Source organism: Apodemus sylvaticus, chromosome 19 (genome assembly GCF_947179515.1).
Source record: "Apodemus sylvaticus chromosome 19, mApoSyl1.1, whole genome shotgun sequence".
NCBI lineage: Eukaryota > Metazoa > Chordata > Mammalia > Rodentia > Muridae > Apodemus > Apodemus sylvaticus.
Genome location: NC_067490.1, coordinates 25593114 through 25609761, shown reverse-complemented (window position 1 = coordinate 25609761; position 16648 = coordinate 25593114). Strand labels below are relative to the sequence as shown.

Below are 16648 nucleotides of genomic sequence, written 5' to 3'. Positions count from 1 at the left end.
AGGTGAGGCTTCTGCAAGCAGAGGCAACTCTGGCCTCTGATTGCATCTCATCCTCCCCTCCCCACCCTGTCTGTCTATCAAAAGCCCTCGGATGGCGCCCCCCCCCTTCCCGCCTTTGGACTTGTGGCCTCTAGTGCTGAGAGAGGATGCAGGCTGCACTGTTTAATCCACTGTGTCAGTGCTCCCTGCCCCAGCTCTGTCCAGTACCGAGGAACTCAGCTATTTGTCCCCAAGGCACAAATCACTGAGTCCCGAAAGGGTAAGGGTTAGATGAACGTAAGCTTCCTTTCATAGGTGGAGCTGGCCTGCCCCATGAGCTAGGTGGCAGTAGACAGGCCCTAACTGAGCTAAGGGCAGAGCCAGTCTCACCGAGGTCTCCCATAGTCCTCCTAGGAGGGTACAGTCCTCCCTTTGCCTCCACAGTTGTGTGCATGAGTCAGCATGGGCGTCGTAACAAAACACCACACCTGGGTGGCTGAGACAGCAGAGGTCCAGGCTGCTATCTGGGTGCCTGTGCAAGGGAGGAGGGAAGGGCTCTCCCGGTTTGTAGACGGCTGCCTTCTGTCAGGGCTCTCACTCGTCAAAGAGGAAAACTATCTCTCTTCTGCTGATGAGGCCACCAATGCCACCAGATTAAAGGCTCACCCATGTGACCTTAACGTTTGTTATCCCCTAAAAGCCCTCCCCTCTAAGGCAGACCCCTCGGGGCTCTGGAGGGTGCAGTTCAGTCAACATCGGTGGACAGTGCACCCCACCAGCAGAGAGTCTGATTCGGGCTGTCATTAGAACCCTTGCCTCCACAGTGCTGAGCGTGTGAATGCCATTCCTACATACAAGGAAATGATCTGGGGGTTCTGGGGCCACAACGTCAAGGGTCCACGGTGACTCTAGGTGTCATGTCCCTGCTGCTTGCCCTTGGGTATAGGCTGTCTGGTAACACAGCATGGAGACAGGAAGGAGGCAGGGAGAGCCAGGCAGGAACCTGTTACGTAGAGTCAGGATGGGGAAAATGGCTGCACCTGGAGTGGGCTTTAGCCCGACATCCCCAATAGCAGCAGCAAAAGATACAGGTCCTATCTACAGGGATGCTTGGGAACAAAGATACTGAGGTGGGATCCTTGTCCCCTGGCCATTCACTGAGAGCCAAAGACCCCTGGAGGGATGTGTGTCCCCAGGTTTGCTGGTCCATGCCACATTCTTTTCTTCCACAACATGCCTATGCAGCACAGTAGCTACATGGCAAAGAGAGCCCCGGTGTCCGGGGCCCTGAGGTATCCTGTCCTCTCCTCTGTCTATCTTTCCCAGCATACGGGTAGCCCCGGCTTCCCTGCTTCTCCCTTAGAGATAAGAGGAGAAAGCCACTGATAGACGGGGGGGGGGGGGGGGGGGGGGGGGAGGATGAGGTGCATTAAGAGGCCAGAGTTCCGAGACAACTGTTCTCAGGCTCAACTTAAACAGAGGTGTTCAGGTGAATATACAGGTGCTACATGCTATATGGTGTCTTAAGGGGTTCCCAGTGCACATGTAGCACATTCCCCTCCCCTCCCTTCCCCTCCCAGGCTCACATCAAAGAAATCTGTGTACCAGGGGATTGAACTTCAGGCCTCCTGCAGGCCAGGTAAGTACACTACCCCTGAGCTATATCCTAGGCCTTCTTATATCATTCCTTTGGAGAAAGAGGTCTTGCTAAGTGTCCAACAGGCTTGACTCAATTGACCACTGTCTTGTCTTTGCCCTCTAAGTAGGCAAGATGCTAGGCCTGTGCTACCTGGCCTGGCTCCACGGAAATTTTTTTCGAAGTTTGTTGGATACTTCTGTCACGCTGCATCCTCGATTGTTGTAGATAAGAAGAGACACTTGTAAGTGCAGGGGACTGTGCCGCGCCCTCCCCCCACTCCCATCTCCCACAGCTGCCTGTATACAGGCAGCACCAGGAAGGAGGCAAGTGTTTGCAGTGTGTTCCTGATGAAAAGGGCTCAGCCAGCTCCCCCCACAGACACGGAGGTATGCATGTACACACGCATGCAAGTGCATACATGTACTCAGGCACATCTGACCCAAGGGAGGATCAGAAGCAAAACAGTAATCCCTGTCAGCCTCACCCCCCCCAGCCAATCTCATTTCTCTATGGTCCCCACAGGGTCCCCTTTCCACCAGTACCTTGGCTCCTGGTGTCCCTGGCTCGCCCTGTATGGGAGAGAAGACAGCAGTGAAGAAAAGAGACAAAGCAGGAACCAGGGCCCTCTGCTTCCCAGGAGGGGCACTTCCTCTGCTTAGGGGACACCCCAGGACAGAGGCTCCTGGGGGTCTCATTTCCCCCCAGGCCAATGGTTTTCAGCCTTCCTAATGCTGTGACCCTTTAATACAGTTCTGCATGTTGTGCCGACTCCCCAACTGTAAAAGTAGTTTTGCTGCCACTTCAGAACTGCAATTTTGCTAGTGTTATGAATCGTAATGTGAATATCTGTGTTTTCTGAGGGTTGTTTAACAGCCCCCCCCCCAAAGTGGGGGGTCAGGACTCACAGGTTGAGAACTACTGTCTTAGCAGGCTGGGAAGGCTCGGAGCATCTTGGGGTGGTGCTCCCTGTGAGCACAACTGCTACTGCAAAGATTAACCTTGGGCATCTGTCTTGCCAGGGTGTCCCCCTATCTCGGTTAGAGGTCAGGGAAAAGATGTTGGCTCTCAGAGTCTGGTGTATGGGAAAGAGCTAGCTTCTCTCAGTGGCAGACTAAAGAGACCCTGAGTGGAGTCTAGAGGCCTGGCTGAAACATCTGTTCTCCCCCTTGATCCCCTGCTGAGGCTGAGCCCCTGCTTTGTGGTCTCCTGACACCCTCTTTTCCTGACCCCCTCCACCCCACACAGGAACAGGGTTTACCTACCTTCATCCCAGCCACAGAAATCCCAGGAACCCCCTGGTAGAGAAAAGAAAACAAAGGCATGAAGGTCTCTGAGGTCAGAGTTGGCTAGAAAAGCCAGCCCAGCTCTGCCTGGCCTTAAGGTCTACTCATTCCTGCCGACTGAGAGTTGGTACCTCACCAGAGTGTGGGAGAATGGTAAGTGGCACTATTAGGAGGTGTGGCCTTATTGGAGGAGGTGTGGCCTTATTGGAGGAGGTGTGGCCTTATTGGAGGAGGTGTGGCCTTATTGGAGGAGGTGTGGCCTTATTGGAGGAAGTGTGTCACTATGGAAGGAGGGCTTTGAGATCATATATAACACACACACACACACACACACACATACACACACACATATATATATACATACATATATATATATATACATACATACATACAAACATACATACATACATATGCTCAAGTCTAGCCAGTGTGATCCAAACCCTCTTCCTGGCTGCCTGTAGAAAACAGTCTTTTCCTGGCTTCAGATCAAGATGTAGAACTCTCAGCTCCTCCTCTAGCACCCTGTCTACCGGCATGCCACCAAGCTTCCCGCCACTGTGATGATGGACTGAACCTCTGAGCCTCTAAGCCAGTCCCAGTTAAATGTTTGCCTTTATAAGAGCTGCCTTGGTCATGGTGTGTCTTCACAGCGATAAAACTCTAGTCAGTCCTTGAGGTCAAAGGATGGGGACCAACAGGCAGCACCGTAGGAAGGGGTTGGTTTCACCAAAGCATAGTGCACCCCTGTATATAGGAGGGGTTACGCCCACCATGGCTCTCTAGACCTGCCCTCATGGACTGGGAGTAAACTCACCCCTTCTTTTCTTGTATGTGGTATGTTTATGTGCATGTGTTGGTAGGAGTATAGACCCATGTATACACATGTGGAGGTCAGAGGTCAAGGTCAGGTTCAACCTCCATTGCTTTCTACCTTATTTTTGAGTCAGGGTCCCTCACTGAGCCTGGGACTCACTGACTGTCCAGACTGGCTCCCCAGCAAGCCCACAGGAGCCTCCTGTTTCTTCTTCCCAGTGCTGGGATTATAAGCACGCACCATCTCATGCATGTGGATGCTGAGGATTTGAACTCAGGTCCTCACACTTGCACTATTGCACATAAGCTCTTTGCTGAGCCATCCACCCGTTTTCTTTAGCTCATGTAGCACAGGCTGGCCTTGAACTGGATATTTCAGGATGGTCTTGAACTCCTGAACCCTCTACCTCCCCTACCAAGTCCTGGGATTATATGTGTGTACCCCTATATCTGGTGTATGAAATTCATTCCCATCCTCCCACTTTAAGACCCTATACTTTGAGGTAAAAATGTTGCTCAAAGAATCACTTAGAAAAGCCCTAGAACCCAGGCAGTGGTGGCGCACACCTTTAATCCCAGCACCTGGGAGGCAGATTTCTGAGTTCAAGTCCAGCCTGGTCTACAGAGTGAGTTCCAGGACAGACAGGGCTACACAGAGAAACCCTGTCTCTAAAAAACAAAAAACAAAATAAAAGCCCTAGAGGGGTCTCTTAGGGTTCTTGCATTTTCTTTGGGTTTCAGGATCACACTAGAGCTGACAGCTGAGAAGGATTTTGTGATCCAGAAAGATCCAGAAAGGCTGGGATACAATGGGAGCCACATCACACTACGGCAGGAAGGACAATGGACAGGTACGGGAAGGGGAGGGTTGAAGGAGGAAGTGTGTACTCCATGTTCCCTACGGGCTGTGAGAAGGAAGGGACCCCGGAAGGAACTAAGGCTCCCGGGGTTCGGGCGAGGGCAAGGTACAGGGGAGGGGGTGGGGAGGCATGGGTACCTTGGCTCCGTGCTTGCCTGGCATTCCCGGCATGCCCCGCTCTCCCTGGAAAACAAAACGAGAGGAACCATGAGAAAAGGACCAGACTCAGAGTTATAGCCTTGAGCATCAACCCCCCATGAGTTCCGAGGACCCTGTCATGGCAGCGGTCACATGGGCCACTCCCCTCAGTTCCGTGGCGCCATCGCCATCTTGCAGGAAGTCCTAGGTCACAGGTGTAGAGCAGAAAGGAAGAGAGACAGGGGGTTGGAGGTTTAAAATAACAAGTACACACACACACACAAACAAACACACACACACACACACACACGTGCACACACGAGCACGCACTCACGCATGCACCAGTGGAGTTAGAACCTAGTCAAGGAGAGGTAGCCTTGTACTACATATGTAGTTAAGGATGACCTTGAACTAACTAACCCTCCTGCCTCCACCATGCTAGGTCAGGCTGGGGCAAGAATAGCTATGTGTCTGTCTACTACTACAGACCTCTTCTCCCACCTGCGCCCCAGTTTTACCCCCAGCAGGTTTGCTAGCACAGCACCTAATGGCTTGGGCCAGACATGAGCTTCTCTCTATTTTTATCCAGGGGCCTCTTTTCCCCAAGCTCCCTGGGCTTGTGAGCTGTTCATTTTTTCTTTCTGATCCTTCCTGGCCAGACACAGCAGCACACTGGCTTTTCTGGGATTTGTGGGCAGGGCTGTGCCTCTCAACTCTGTCCCTCATAACTTCCAATATCTTCCTCTACCCCACGATCCTAGACCTACAGGAGGAAAGGGCCCCAGGAACACAGTCCTACCATCGATTGTCACAGGAGACAAAAGGGGGCAAAGAGAAAGTAAGTCGAGACTAGAATCCAGTTGGCTTGCCTCATGCACCGAACCCCGGCGGTGTCTGTCCTGACAGCCTGCAGTCACCTGTCTCAGCTGTGCTGAAGATGATGCTGTGGATTGTGTGCCCAGAGCCGACTCCCAGACTCCCCCCTGACCTGTATGCTCCGTCTGCCCAGACTCTCCCCTGCTATCTCAGAGGACCACTCTGCCCTCCCTTCTCCAGACAAAGGCTGGAGCGACTCCCACCCTCTTCCTCCATGCTCGGCCCTCCCCACCGGAGTCTCCACGTCTCGTCTCCCAGCGAGATAATTGAGGCTCCTGACTTCACAGTCTCCTCTGCCCATAGATAAAAGACTCAGGGATGCTGGGCTCTGAAGTCTGCCTCCATCCTAGGTTCCTGGTACAGATAAACCACTGTGTTCTTAAACAGGCCAGCCACTTCCTCGGCCTCGTGGCTCTCTGACACTTCTTCAGCACAAAGCCATATTTATTCTTCCGTGAGACACTTTACTGTCCCCATGTCCTGGTGCTGGGTCCCACACCCAGCCGGAACCATTTTGTATCCCGAATTCCTAGTGACCCAACCCAAGGCTTGATCTCGAGCCTCATGAGATGCCTTTACTTTTCATTCTGAGACAGGGTCTCACCAAGCTGTGCAGGCTCGCCTTGAGCGCACTCTGTAGCCCACAATTGTGATCCTTCTGCCTCAGCCACTTTGCACTTGTTATCCAGACACACTTTCACGCCTGTCAGTGACAGACAACATCCATCACACTCACCCTCCCGGAGCCAAGTGCCTGAGTGCCACAGAAGGCCCCAGACACCAAGTAAATCCTCTTCCGCCCTGGGTGCCTGAGGGGTCCAGCCAGCACAGGCAAGTCTGCCCTGTGGCCAGCAGAGGGTGCAGGAGGACCTACTCTGAACTTCGCCATCTTGACCTCAGTGGTCTTCAAGTCCCCTCGGGGTCCTCAGTGGCACTCATCTCTAGAGGAACAGGTCCCCTGATAACAGCTCACTGGACTCTACCTCACTGACCCAGACAGAAGTCCCCAGACAGAGTCCCCCGGTGTGTGCAGTGATGTTGGAAGAAAGTTACCTTGGGAGGTCCTGGCAGCTCAGACGCTTCAGTTTGTCGCCCTGCCCTTCTGGTTTTTGGTGGTGGTGGTTCCTTAGCTTTCTGCAAGGTCTCAGAACACCCTCCTATCTCCCGTGTGGAGCTGGGCTAGGTGTCAGCCAACTCCCTCCCTGAGTCCGTGCTGCACAGTGAGCTAAGCCTAGATCTATACTCCTGCACCCCCCTGCCCTGCCCCCACTCCCAGCCCTGCCCTGGATTCCTGCGTGGCTCTTGGTAGGCAAATCAGCCAGAACTGGAGAGGAGATGCTCGGTCCCTAGCTCCAGAGAAAGGGCTTAGCTTTAGGTGAAACACACAAGTCTAGAAAGAGTCTCCATAGGTTAACTGATCCCCTTCCTGTTCCTGCCCCATCCCCTTCGGTTGATCTTGGCCTCGGGGCCTCAGGACTTGCTGCCGCCCTCTTGCTGGGCAGGAAGGTGGGGCGCCATGCTGACCCCACACCAGTGCTCTCTCCACTCTCATTAGCCTCACTACGCGGCTCCAGCCTAGGGGCTTGCCCTGTCTGACCTCTGAACAGGCCAGAGCACGTTGCTTCCTGGATGGAGGGGAGGGCACCCTTCAGGACCCAAGACCCAAGCAGGGGCTGGCGTGGCCATAGGTGAAGGAGAACAACACATTGAGGCTGTGCCTCTGTGAGATCTCGGGCTTCCTTTTCTATGGCCCAAACGCACAGGGGGAACTGTGCTCAGCGTGGCCCCGCTGGCTGGGTACCACGCCTGGCTTTGGGGCTTGGATCTCAGCTATCCAAGCATACCAGGATGGCTCTGATTCCTGTCTGCCTCTGCCTTCCCAGTCGGGATCCCTAAAGGCTCGGGTGGGTGGAGGGGCTCTCCACAACCCCTCTGGACCATTTTGTGGCTGGGCGAGTGGGTGCTCTAAGTGTCCCCAAGGGTCATAGTCCCTCCTCCCAGTATATGATGGCACAGGTTGTGACTCCCAGGCAGCCAGCCACCCTTGGGGGGGGGGGGATGCTGGCTCTTTAACACAAGTGACAAGAAACAATGAAGAGAAGCCTCAGGTGGTGGGGGTGGGGGACACCACTGTCACTGTGCTCAGGAGACAAATGGGTGGAAGGGGTTGCACTAAGTGACCTTGAAGGTCTGTCCCAGCTCCTAGAGCCCCTTCATGTGTCCCTACCCCTCCAGTCTCAACAAGTCCTGTGTCCTTTGAAGTTTCTTAGTGGGAGGACCCATCCTCTCTACAGATGACAGGATGGTACAAGCTTGGCTGGTGGGTGTGGCCTCCTAAATGGTGATTTACTGTTTGTTGAACAAGATGCACGGGGACTTGGCAAAAGGTCTGTCTGGAAGGAGCAGGGGTGGGGCTTCATCACTGGCTGAAGCCAAGTGAAGGGCTGGCAGGCAGTGGAGATGAAGGGGTTTCCCTAACTTGAGGCCAGGGCTCTTGTAGAGCGGTCAGTGAAAACCATCTTTGTTCTCTGCAGGGGATGGGGAATTGCCTGGCTGAGTGGCTGAGAGGGCTGCGGAGTTCTACCCTGGGTTACGAGGGTAGGAGAAAGACACTTTGTTCCAAGCGAGAGTTCTTGGTCTGTCCTTCCTGGAAAAAGGTGACTGAGTTCCTGCTTCCCTGCCCAGAAGCAAGGACCGGAACCCTGGAAATCCCAGGTCCTCCGGTAATTAGGGCTGGCAGGAAGTGATCCAGGGAATTCCTGGGTCCTGTGCCCCATTGAAGGCTTGGGGCTTTGGAAGGACGGCTGGCTTGTAATCGAAATTTGAGATCTGTTGATATGTTCTCAGTCCCAAAGGAGAAGTCAGTTCTCATTAGTCTGTGGTCTCTGGAGGGCAGAGCAGAGGCCAGAGGTCACGGAGTGGGGGCTGGGGTCGGGCCAGTCCCCTGGAGGCCCCGGGTCTGGGGCTCATGTCTCCTTGTTCTTATCTGCACCCTTTTTAGAAGTCTGAATGTTCTCACTGGGACTTCCCAACGTTGACAAAAAATGGTGTGTTCCCTCTGCTGCATGGAAATAACTCAGGAGACTTGGGTCACTTGGACCCTCTGTGAGCCAGGGGACCACATGGATCTGTCAGGAGTAGCTGAGGTCTGAGATAGCTGTTTCAGAAGCAAGCACCTGCTCAGTTAGCGAGGGCTACCCACTGGGCGAAGCATGCTCTCAGTTCATCTAAACGAGGTACCCATGCACCTACATCCTCTGACCTGCAAGGTCTGAACCCAGCCGTGATCTTTGTTTCCACAAAGACAACATCTCACCATCTGCCTCATTTCCTTCCAGGGGAAGCCTTTCAGAACACTAAATTCCCTTGGAGACACTAACACACAGGTTAGCAAAGTCATTCAGGCTAAGGCTTTGGAGTCAGACAGAGCAGGCGTCCCTACCTCCCAGCTCTGGGCTAAGGGGAAACAAACTTGAGATCAGAGGGGGACTTGAACAGGAGACAATCCAATGCTCTACAGGGCAGAGGGAGAGGCTCAAACCCCTAGGTTCAATCCCTAGCCCACATAACCTGGGTGTGGCGGTGGACCGCTATAGTCCCAGCACTTGGGAAGTCAGAAGGAACAGATGCTCAAAGCCATCGGCGACTACCAAATGGGTTTAAGGTAAGCCTGGACTCAAAAAAGAGGGCGTGGCATAAGGTGGCACCTGTAACAATGTCGATCCTCATTCCACAGAACTCTGCCTCCTCCAGAATGTGTGCCCTAGGTTTTGGTCCTCTACAAAAATACCTCACAGATCATATGGGGTACACCAGACACAGAACTAACTCTGATGCCCTAGGATTTTCACATCCATCAGGTTTGTGACCCACAGTGATCTGAAGGAGACCCAAGGTTGTGATGGGTGGTGTTTGAGATGATGTTTTGCATTGTGCAATATAGTTAAGGCCATAAATCTGGGCCAAACAGGTACCACACTGGTATACAAACACATGCAAAGTCTGGGCAGTGCTAACCAGGAGAAGCCAGCCTGGCTGGCTAAGTGGACACCAGATCCAGCTAGCGGGCATGATGGAGGGAGGATCTCCTTCTCCTACTTCATAGGGTGAGAAATTAAATTGTGCCTGGGAGACAGAGCGGGAGGAGCTTATGTGGCAGGTCTACCTGCTACACTAAGGACGCCCCCTCTTTTACTGTGATCACAATGGGGTGGCTGCATAGCTGTCTCAGTTCAGTGTGACCATCACTGGTCACCCCCCTCCCCCGGAGGGAGGGAGAAACGTGTGCCCACGTCCATCATGCCTCTAAATTAATACAGGTTGAGAACTCCCTCACCATCTGGGCAACTTTAGGCGAAGTGCTAACGCCCAGGCGATAACGGTCTCTCTGCCCCGGCTGCGGTAAGGGCAGAGCGAGGCAGGTGCCAATGCACGTTGGCCAAACTAAGACCTGAAGCCATGGCTACGCTTGCTTTTGGGTACGTGAGTGACAAGCGCCTGACGTCAGGACTGTGAAGGAAGCACATGTCTCCTTGCAGGGGGTCCCTCTGCTAGTGGGCTAGGGCGCACTGAGGCGTAGGCGACAGGATGAGGATACCAGAAGAGGGGGAGAGACACAGATGTGGGGTACTGAAGCTACCTGGAAGATGGCTGGGAGGGGTGAAGGCTCTGAGAGGTAGAAGGGGCAGCTATGGCCAGTACAATGAGAATCTATGAGAAGAGACTTCTGGGGGGGGGGGGGTGAGGGGCGGGGTCAGCTGGAGGGATGGGCGGGGTCGGCGGGAGGGATGGGCTGAGCTGGCTGTCCCTGAGTCCTGCGGCTGAGGAGGCTCTAACTGTCCTAGACATAGGATGAAAAGATGGGGCCCGAGGTACCTCACAAAGCTCAAAAAAAGGCTTCCAGGGGATGTGTGTGGTCAGTCTGTGCCTAGGAAGCCATGGCTTCCCTGAGCAAGAAGGGATTGTAACCTTGACTCCTGTAGACTGAGTCAGACCTGTAGCCTAGGCCAGTAGCTCCTGGCACCTGGCTTTAGGAAGTCACTGATGGTAGTTAGAACTGTCACCATGGAGGGCCACCATGGAGAGCAGCACAGTCCTGTTCTGTCAGGGGAGAGTACTCTGGGCCTGAGCCAGCCACCCCTCCCTCAGTGGTACTGGATTGACTGGACCTTGCTAGCACCTGCTCCCGTGGAGCAGGAGGGTGCGCACGGGTCCAGCCTCAGGGCAGCAGCTCCCTGGACTTCTGCTTTGCAGCAGAGGCAGACACCACCCGTCACAACACAGTCCCAGCCAAGGGCACTGCCATGACCCAGGGGACTCCTCTGCCTCTTCGCAGCATGAAAGCCAATCTGACTACTAATGGGAAAACAGACCGGTGCTGCATCAGGAGGCAATAAATTTTGTGAGTCTGGGTGAGAGAATGGGGGCTATAATTTCCACTTCCTGACAGAGTGCAAGCTTCTCAGTTTATGCAGAACTAATTAAAGATCTCTCGTGTCTCACCGTTTCCCCCACCAGGCACCCATAAAACACCACAGCAAAGGCAGCCACCAGAACCCAGACAGTGAGGTGTGTGCTCCTGGCCAAGTGAGTCTCTCTCCAAGATCCCTCCTCCTCCCCCTTCCTCCTCCCCCACCCATACCTTTCCTTCCTGCTGAATTTCTCATTCAGGAAGGTTCTAGAAGATTCTGGAGCTTCCCAGCCAGTGGCTGGGATCCTTGTAACACTGGTACCCTGAGAAGGACCCAGGCCTGACTTGAATTCTTGTTCTGACTTCTCCTAGCTGAGATTTGGGTGAGCCTCAGTTTCCCCATTTGCTAGGTGGGAGGAAATTTCAGCAGCCCCAGGGGTTATAGAATTGGAAACAGTTCAGGTTGTGTTGCAGGACAATGCTTGGCCTACGGCTGGCGTTCACTAAAAAGCACTATGCTCTAATGGCTATTGTAGTGACTGCTTCCCGGCCTTGGCTCAAATGTTTTCCTTGTCTAAAATGCTATTTGCTTCCAGATTTGCTAAAGGACCACAGAGACTGACCAAAAATTTCCACAAAGTTTTTCTACCCCTTGAATCAAGCAGTCAGAACCAGTCCCGTGTAGGTAACTTGGCTGTGTGACCTATTTGAACAGAAGGGTCTTAGGAATTGCTGTATGCAAGGACACTGGATTTGTATTTCAAATCACTTGTATTTGAACCTGCTCACCTCGAGGCTGTCCTGGACCTACCCTCCCCCAATCCACTGGAACATAAGAAATAATCGTGATTTTAAGCCAGCCAATTTGGGATACTTTGTTACACAGCACTAGTTAGCCGATACATATGCGTGGTTCAGCTCTTGGCTATTTTCTCCTAGGAAGCGCCCTCAACTCTTCCCACTTGGGGTCTATCTTTCCACCTTGATTTCAACCTGGCTTTCTAGTGGTAGCGCTTAATAGGCAATCTGTGCAGGAATGCTTGTCTGTCTGGCCTGAGAACTGTCCAAGAGCAGAGCTAGGTCTGTCTATATTCCCTCCAGGTTCAGCGTGGAGCTTGTGTCAGAGGGAGCCCAGTATTCTGGCTCACCCAGTGCAGAAACCAGCCACAGCTACCCAGATCAAAAGGAGACACACTTCCTTACTTGAAGCTGGGTTGGGCCACCAGCTTGCCAAGGCTGTCCCATCAACTCCCATTTGTTCGTGATTGTTCAGACACCCTTATAAACACACACCGAGGCTCACATGGCTGGTACAGGTGTGAACAGACACTGTTTTCCACCCAACCCTGACCTGAGTGCACCCCTGTAATAAGGCCCCTCTTGGACTCCCTAAGGAAGAGGTAGTGTCCTCCCCTCCCCCTCCTGCTTACCTTGCGGCCATGATAGCCCTGGATCCCTGGGTCTCCCTGGGTGTAAAAAAAAGAAAAGCCAAATGGTTTTCCATGCCAGACCAGCTAGTGTTCTTTGCTACACAATACCTTCTGCCTCCCCATGACACCCCTGTTCTCTGGAGGTTCCCTAGACCCCAGCAACAGCCCTCTGTGCCATCCAAGGTCCCCAGATACTGTTCTGATGGCTGAAGGGTGCGGGGAGGGGTCAGCTTGTTAGAGACCCAGGGACATCCAGTTTGGGTTCTAGCAAAGGGTCTTCTCTGCAGCCCGGCCCAGCTCTCTAAAGTCTATAAAATGATGGCCACCATCAGTGCTTTGGTCCCCAGGGTTTCTAACTTCAAAGTGAGGGCATTTTTTTTTTTTTTTTTTTTTTTTTTTTTGTCATCATGGGCTTCCAGGCAAAATTTCACAAGTGATCAGATCACTTTGGAGTTTTTTCTGTATATGACAGCTTGGGGACACTGTGACCATGCCCTGGCATCTGGCTGCCTTGTGTTTCCAGAGAGAACACAAACTCTCAGGCAGTCAAGATTGTACTTTCTTCTTTTCTTTTTTTCTTAGATTTCCCCACTCCCGGAAAGACAGGGTCTTGTGTAGCCCAGGCTGGTCCTCTAGCTTGTTATATAGCTATAAGTAACCCTGAACTTCTGTTCCTCTTGCCTCCACTTTCTGGGAACAGGGTATAAGCTGTCACACTCTATGACGCATTGGGGATTCAAACCCAGGGCCTCCAGCATCGCAGGCAAACACTGATCCACTAGGTCTCAGTATGGTTGTACTTCCTGTGCCAACCATAGCGCTCGCTCAGCCAGCCTGAATACCTAATGTAACCAAGAAAGAGGTTCCAGTAGGACCTTACACATGGGCCACTCTTAATCCGTCGCTCTGCTTCAGTCCATCTGAGCTCCCCGCTCAGCTGACATCCCGGGGAACCCTTCTCCTAAAGCTTCCATTGCCCCCCAGGGGAGCGCTTACCTTTGGTCCAGGAGGCCCTGGTAAACCCTGTGGAAGCAAGCAAGTGGGTGCCGTTAGCCATGTTCACAGCAGAGGCTGGAGTAGAGAGCCCCCCACCCCCCAGATAGCTCCAGGATGTGCTGGGGGAGCAACTGAAACCTGGGGAGGGCACACGGGGACAATAGGCTGACATCCCTGATTGGAGCCATGTGGGTACTGTGGGCAACCCTGCCGCGCTCACCCACTGGAAAGTAGGTCAGTGGCCTAGGGCTAAATTGGCAGTGTGGCTTTACCCATGCACCTCCTAATTGAGGACCCTTGCTGGAAAGCTGACCTTGCCCTGCAAGGCTCCGACCCCCTAGAGAAGAGCCCGCTGTCCCCCTCTCCATGGTGGTGACCACAGCAGCTGGCCATGGTAAGCTGGTGTGGGCATCAAGGGAGAGGCCGGGGGTAGTTGGATACTGTGCTCTTGGGCAGAGGTCTGGCAATAAGCATAGGCTGGAGAAAACCATGAAGTCTGTTTTAAGTGGTATAAAAGACACTCTGGGTTCATTCTTATAAACAGACTACGAAGAAACAAATGAACACACGAACAGAAGCCTGGCTAACTGTCACACAGGGTATGGGAGCCCAGTACCGGGTCAGAGGGTAGTAGTTGCCAAAACAGTAAATTTGGGGCACTTTGAGAGCTTGGTTTTGCTCGGTTTCCCAAATTGATTTCCTGTCAGTTTTTCTACTTTCCCATCTACAGACTGATGGAGGCAAGACTGACCTTCCCTCTGGAGTCTTGGGAGGGAAAATTCTGTAAATAAACCTTTTGGCTTATTTATTTATTTATTTATTTATTTATTTATTTATTTATTTTTGCATAGCCAGTTTCTGAGCAATGCAGGCTGTCACTACAGTGCAGCCCTCCTGCCTGGCTGAACCAGAGATAACGGTGGCCAGAGGTGCTGTCCATTTCACAGGGACCCTTCTGGATGGCTGAGGGACCTAGGCATGACCTTGAGTGATTATCAGACACACTATCTCTGTGCACAACTATTTCTGTGCTGTTGTGGCTGTGGAGGACATGGTCTTGACCAGAGTTTGCAAAATGAGTGAGATGGGGGTTGCTCTGTCATTGGAAGGAGGTGTCTATGGCACCTGTTCCCAGCAGTGGCTGTCAATCCTCAGGTCCCGGGATGACAGGGCAGCTTACCTGGAATGTGGCCCAGTAGCTTGGATCCTGCATTGACCTTGATAGATATAGTCATCAGAGGCCACACCCCCTTGAACCTTTCAGGAATCCACTGCCCTGACTCCAGTTTTCTTAAACCAAGAGTTTTCTTAAACCAAAGGCCCTTGGGACTTTGCCCAACTACTCAGCAGTGGCATAAGGTGGTAGCTTATTAGACTGCCCCCTGGAGGCCATGACTGGCATATCCCTGCAGGTGTGCTGGTAGAGTTGTGAGTGACAACAGGGTATGTAGGAGTCTCAGGCATAGATAGTTCCTTGCATAGGCCACCGGTGTTCAGGCCCTTGACAAAATGTTTCAGTCATTGGATTGCCATTCAAGGCTTAGAGGGTTCTGGAGACTTCTAGGGAGTAAGTCTTGAAGAAGAGAGGAAGGGATACTTACAGGTGGCCCTATAGGTCCTGGGGGGCCTGGTGGCCCTGGAGGGCCTTGGATGCCAGCCTGGCTTTGTTCCCCCTGAAGTTAGAGAAAACATGTGTTAGAGAGAAGATCTGGGAGCAGCAGTCACACTGCCCGCCCTGTGCCATGCATCTGCTGAGGCCTCTGTGGAGCCTGCTCGGAAGGCGGTGGGGGCGGTGGGGCAGTGATCGGATGACGACGCTGTGGTGACAGTGACAGCGATGGCGACTGCATGCAGGAGCTAATGGCAGCAGGAAGAGGACCAAGGCGTGGAGTTACTGAGCTGTGGGCCTTCTAGGGGACATGGTTGCCAGGGCAGCGGGCCTGGCAGTAGTGGCAGAGACAGACAAGACAGTGAGTAAGGGACAACCCTTGGCCTGCACCCAAGCCCCCTGTGCTTGGCCTGTCCTGGCCTGATGTCAGAGCTCAGCCCAGGTGGTCTGCGGCCCGCCTCTATCTCTTAATGTAGCAAGTCCATCATCCACCTCAGCCCCAGGCCTCCTAGGAGCACAGGGTCCCTGTTTCCTGTCTCAGCGTTGGCTGGTTTGGATGATCTGTTGCAGGGGATCAGATGAGACCCCCAGGTCAGAGGCCACTGAGTTTCGTTTGGCTCACTGCTCCCTGGAACGGGGCTCATCAGCCAGAAGCTTTTGCTGTGGAAGGGACTCCAGCACCCTCTGCTAAGCACAGCAGCCCTCATACAGCCCTTTCTGCCAACCTGAGCCCAGCTTGCCTGACATGTACAACCAATACAGATCTACCGATCGGAAATGGGTAAGCCGTCTCATGTCCCACGATGGCTGGCGGTGTAAAACCCTTATTCCCCAGAGAATCTGTAGCAGCCATGAGGTCAACTCCTGCTGGCTCTGCTTTGGACACCAGGTCAGGGCCAGTGCAGAAAATTCTGGCATGGCCGTCTCTGTGTCTTGGACACAGATACAGCAACAGGGGGTGGCCAGATCTACTTCTGGACCCTCTTGGACAGTGGTTCTCAACCTGAGAGTCATGATCCCTTTGGGATCAAATGACCCTTTCATAGGCATCACCTAAGACTATCTGCACATCAGCTACTTACATTACGATTGGTAACCATAGCAGCATTACAGTTATGAAGTAGCAATGAAAATAATTTTACAGTTGGGGGGGGGTCACCACCACACGAGGAACTGTGTTAATAAGTAATCGGAGCATTAGAACCACTGCTCTCGGGTCTTCCTCTACTAACTGGAAATGAAAACTTTGGTCCACAGAGAGCTGGTATACAGCCTGTGCAATTAATCATGCGTGGTTTGTGTGTGTGTGTGTGTGTGTGTGTGTGTGTGTGTAAGGCAGACATCAGTCTTGGGTGTCCTTCCTCAGGGGCTGTTGTCATTTGTTTTGAGACAGGGTCTCTCTCTGGGACCTGGAGATCACCAGTTAGGCCAAGGTGGCTTGGCTAGAATGCCCCAGGGATTCTCCAGTCTTTACTACCCTAGGACTTCGATTACCAGCCTGTGCTTAGGGATCCAAACTTGGCTCTTCCTGCTTGCCCGACAAGCAATTTACTAACTGAGCCACCCCAGACGATGCCTTATAACCAACCCATCAGGCAGAGTTCTCACAAGCAAGG

At 53.0% G+C, this 16648-nt stretch overlaps 1 protein-coding gene across 1 annotated transcript in view; it reads right to left on the bottom strand.

The window, feature by feature from the left end:
- Nucleotides 1-16648, bottom strand: part of LOC127670145 (collagen alpha-1(XIII) chain) — a 124048-nt gene that overhangs the window by 43405 nt on the left and 63995 nt on the right. The window contains exons 14-19 of the mRNA XM_052164460.1: nucleotides 15025-15096; nucleotides 13424-13450; nucleotides 12428-12463; nucleotides 4712-4756; nucleotides 2881-2913; nucleotides 2161-2187 (exon numbers count right to left, since the gene is read on the bottom strand). Of these exons, the coding sequence (XP_052020420.1) occupies nucleotides 2161-2187; nucleotides 2881-2913; nucleotides 4712-4756; nucleotides 12428-12463; nucleotides 13424-13450; nucleotides 15025-15096 (240 nt within the window). The remainder of the gene's footprint in view (nucleotides 1-2160; nucleotides 2188-2880; nucleotides 2914-4711; nucleotides 4757-12427; nucleotides 12464-13423; nucleotides 13451-15024; nucleotides 15097-16648) is intronic.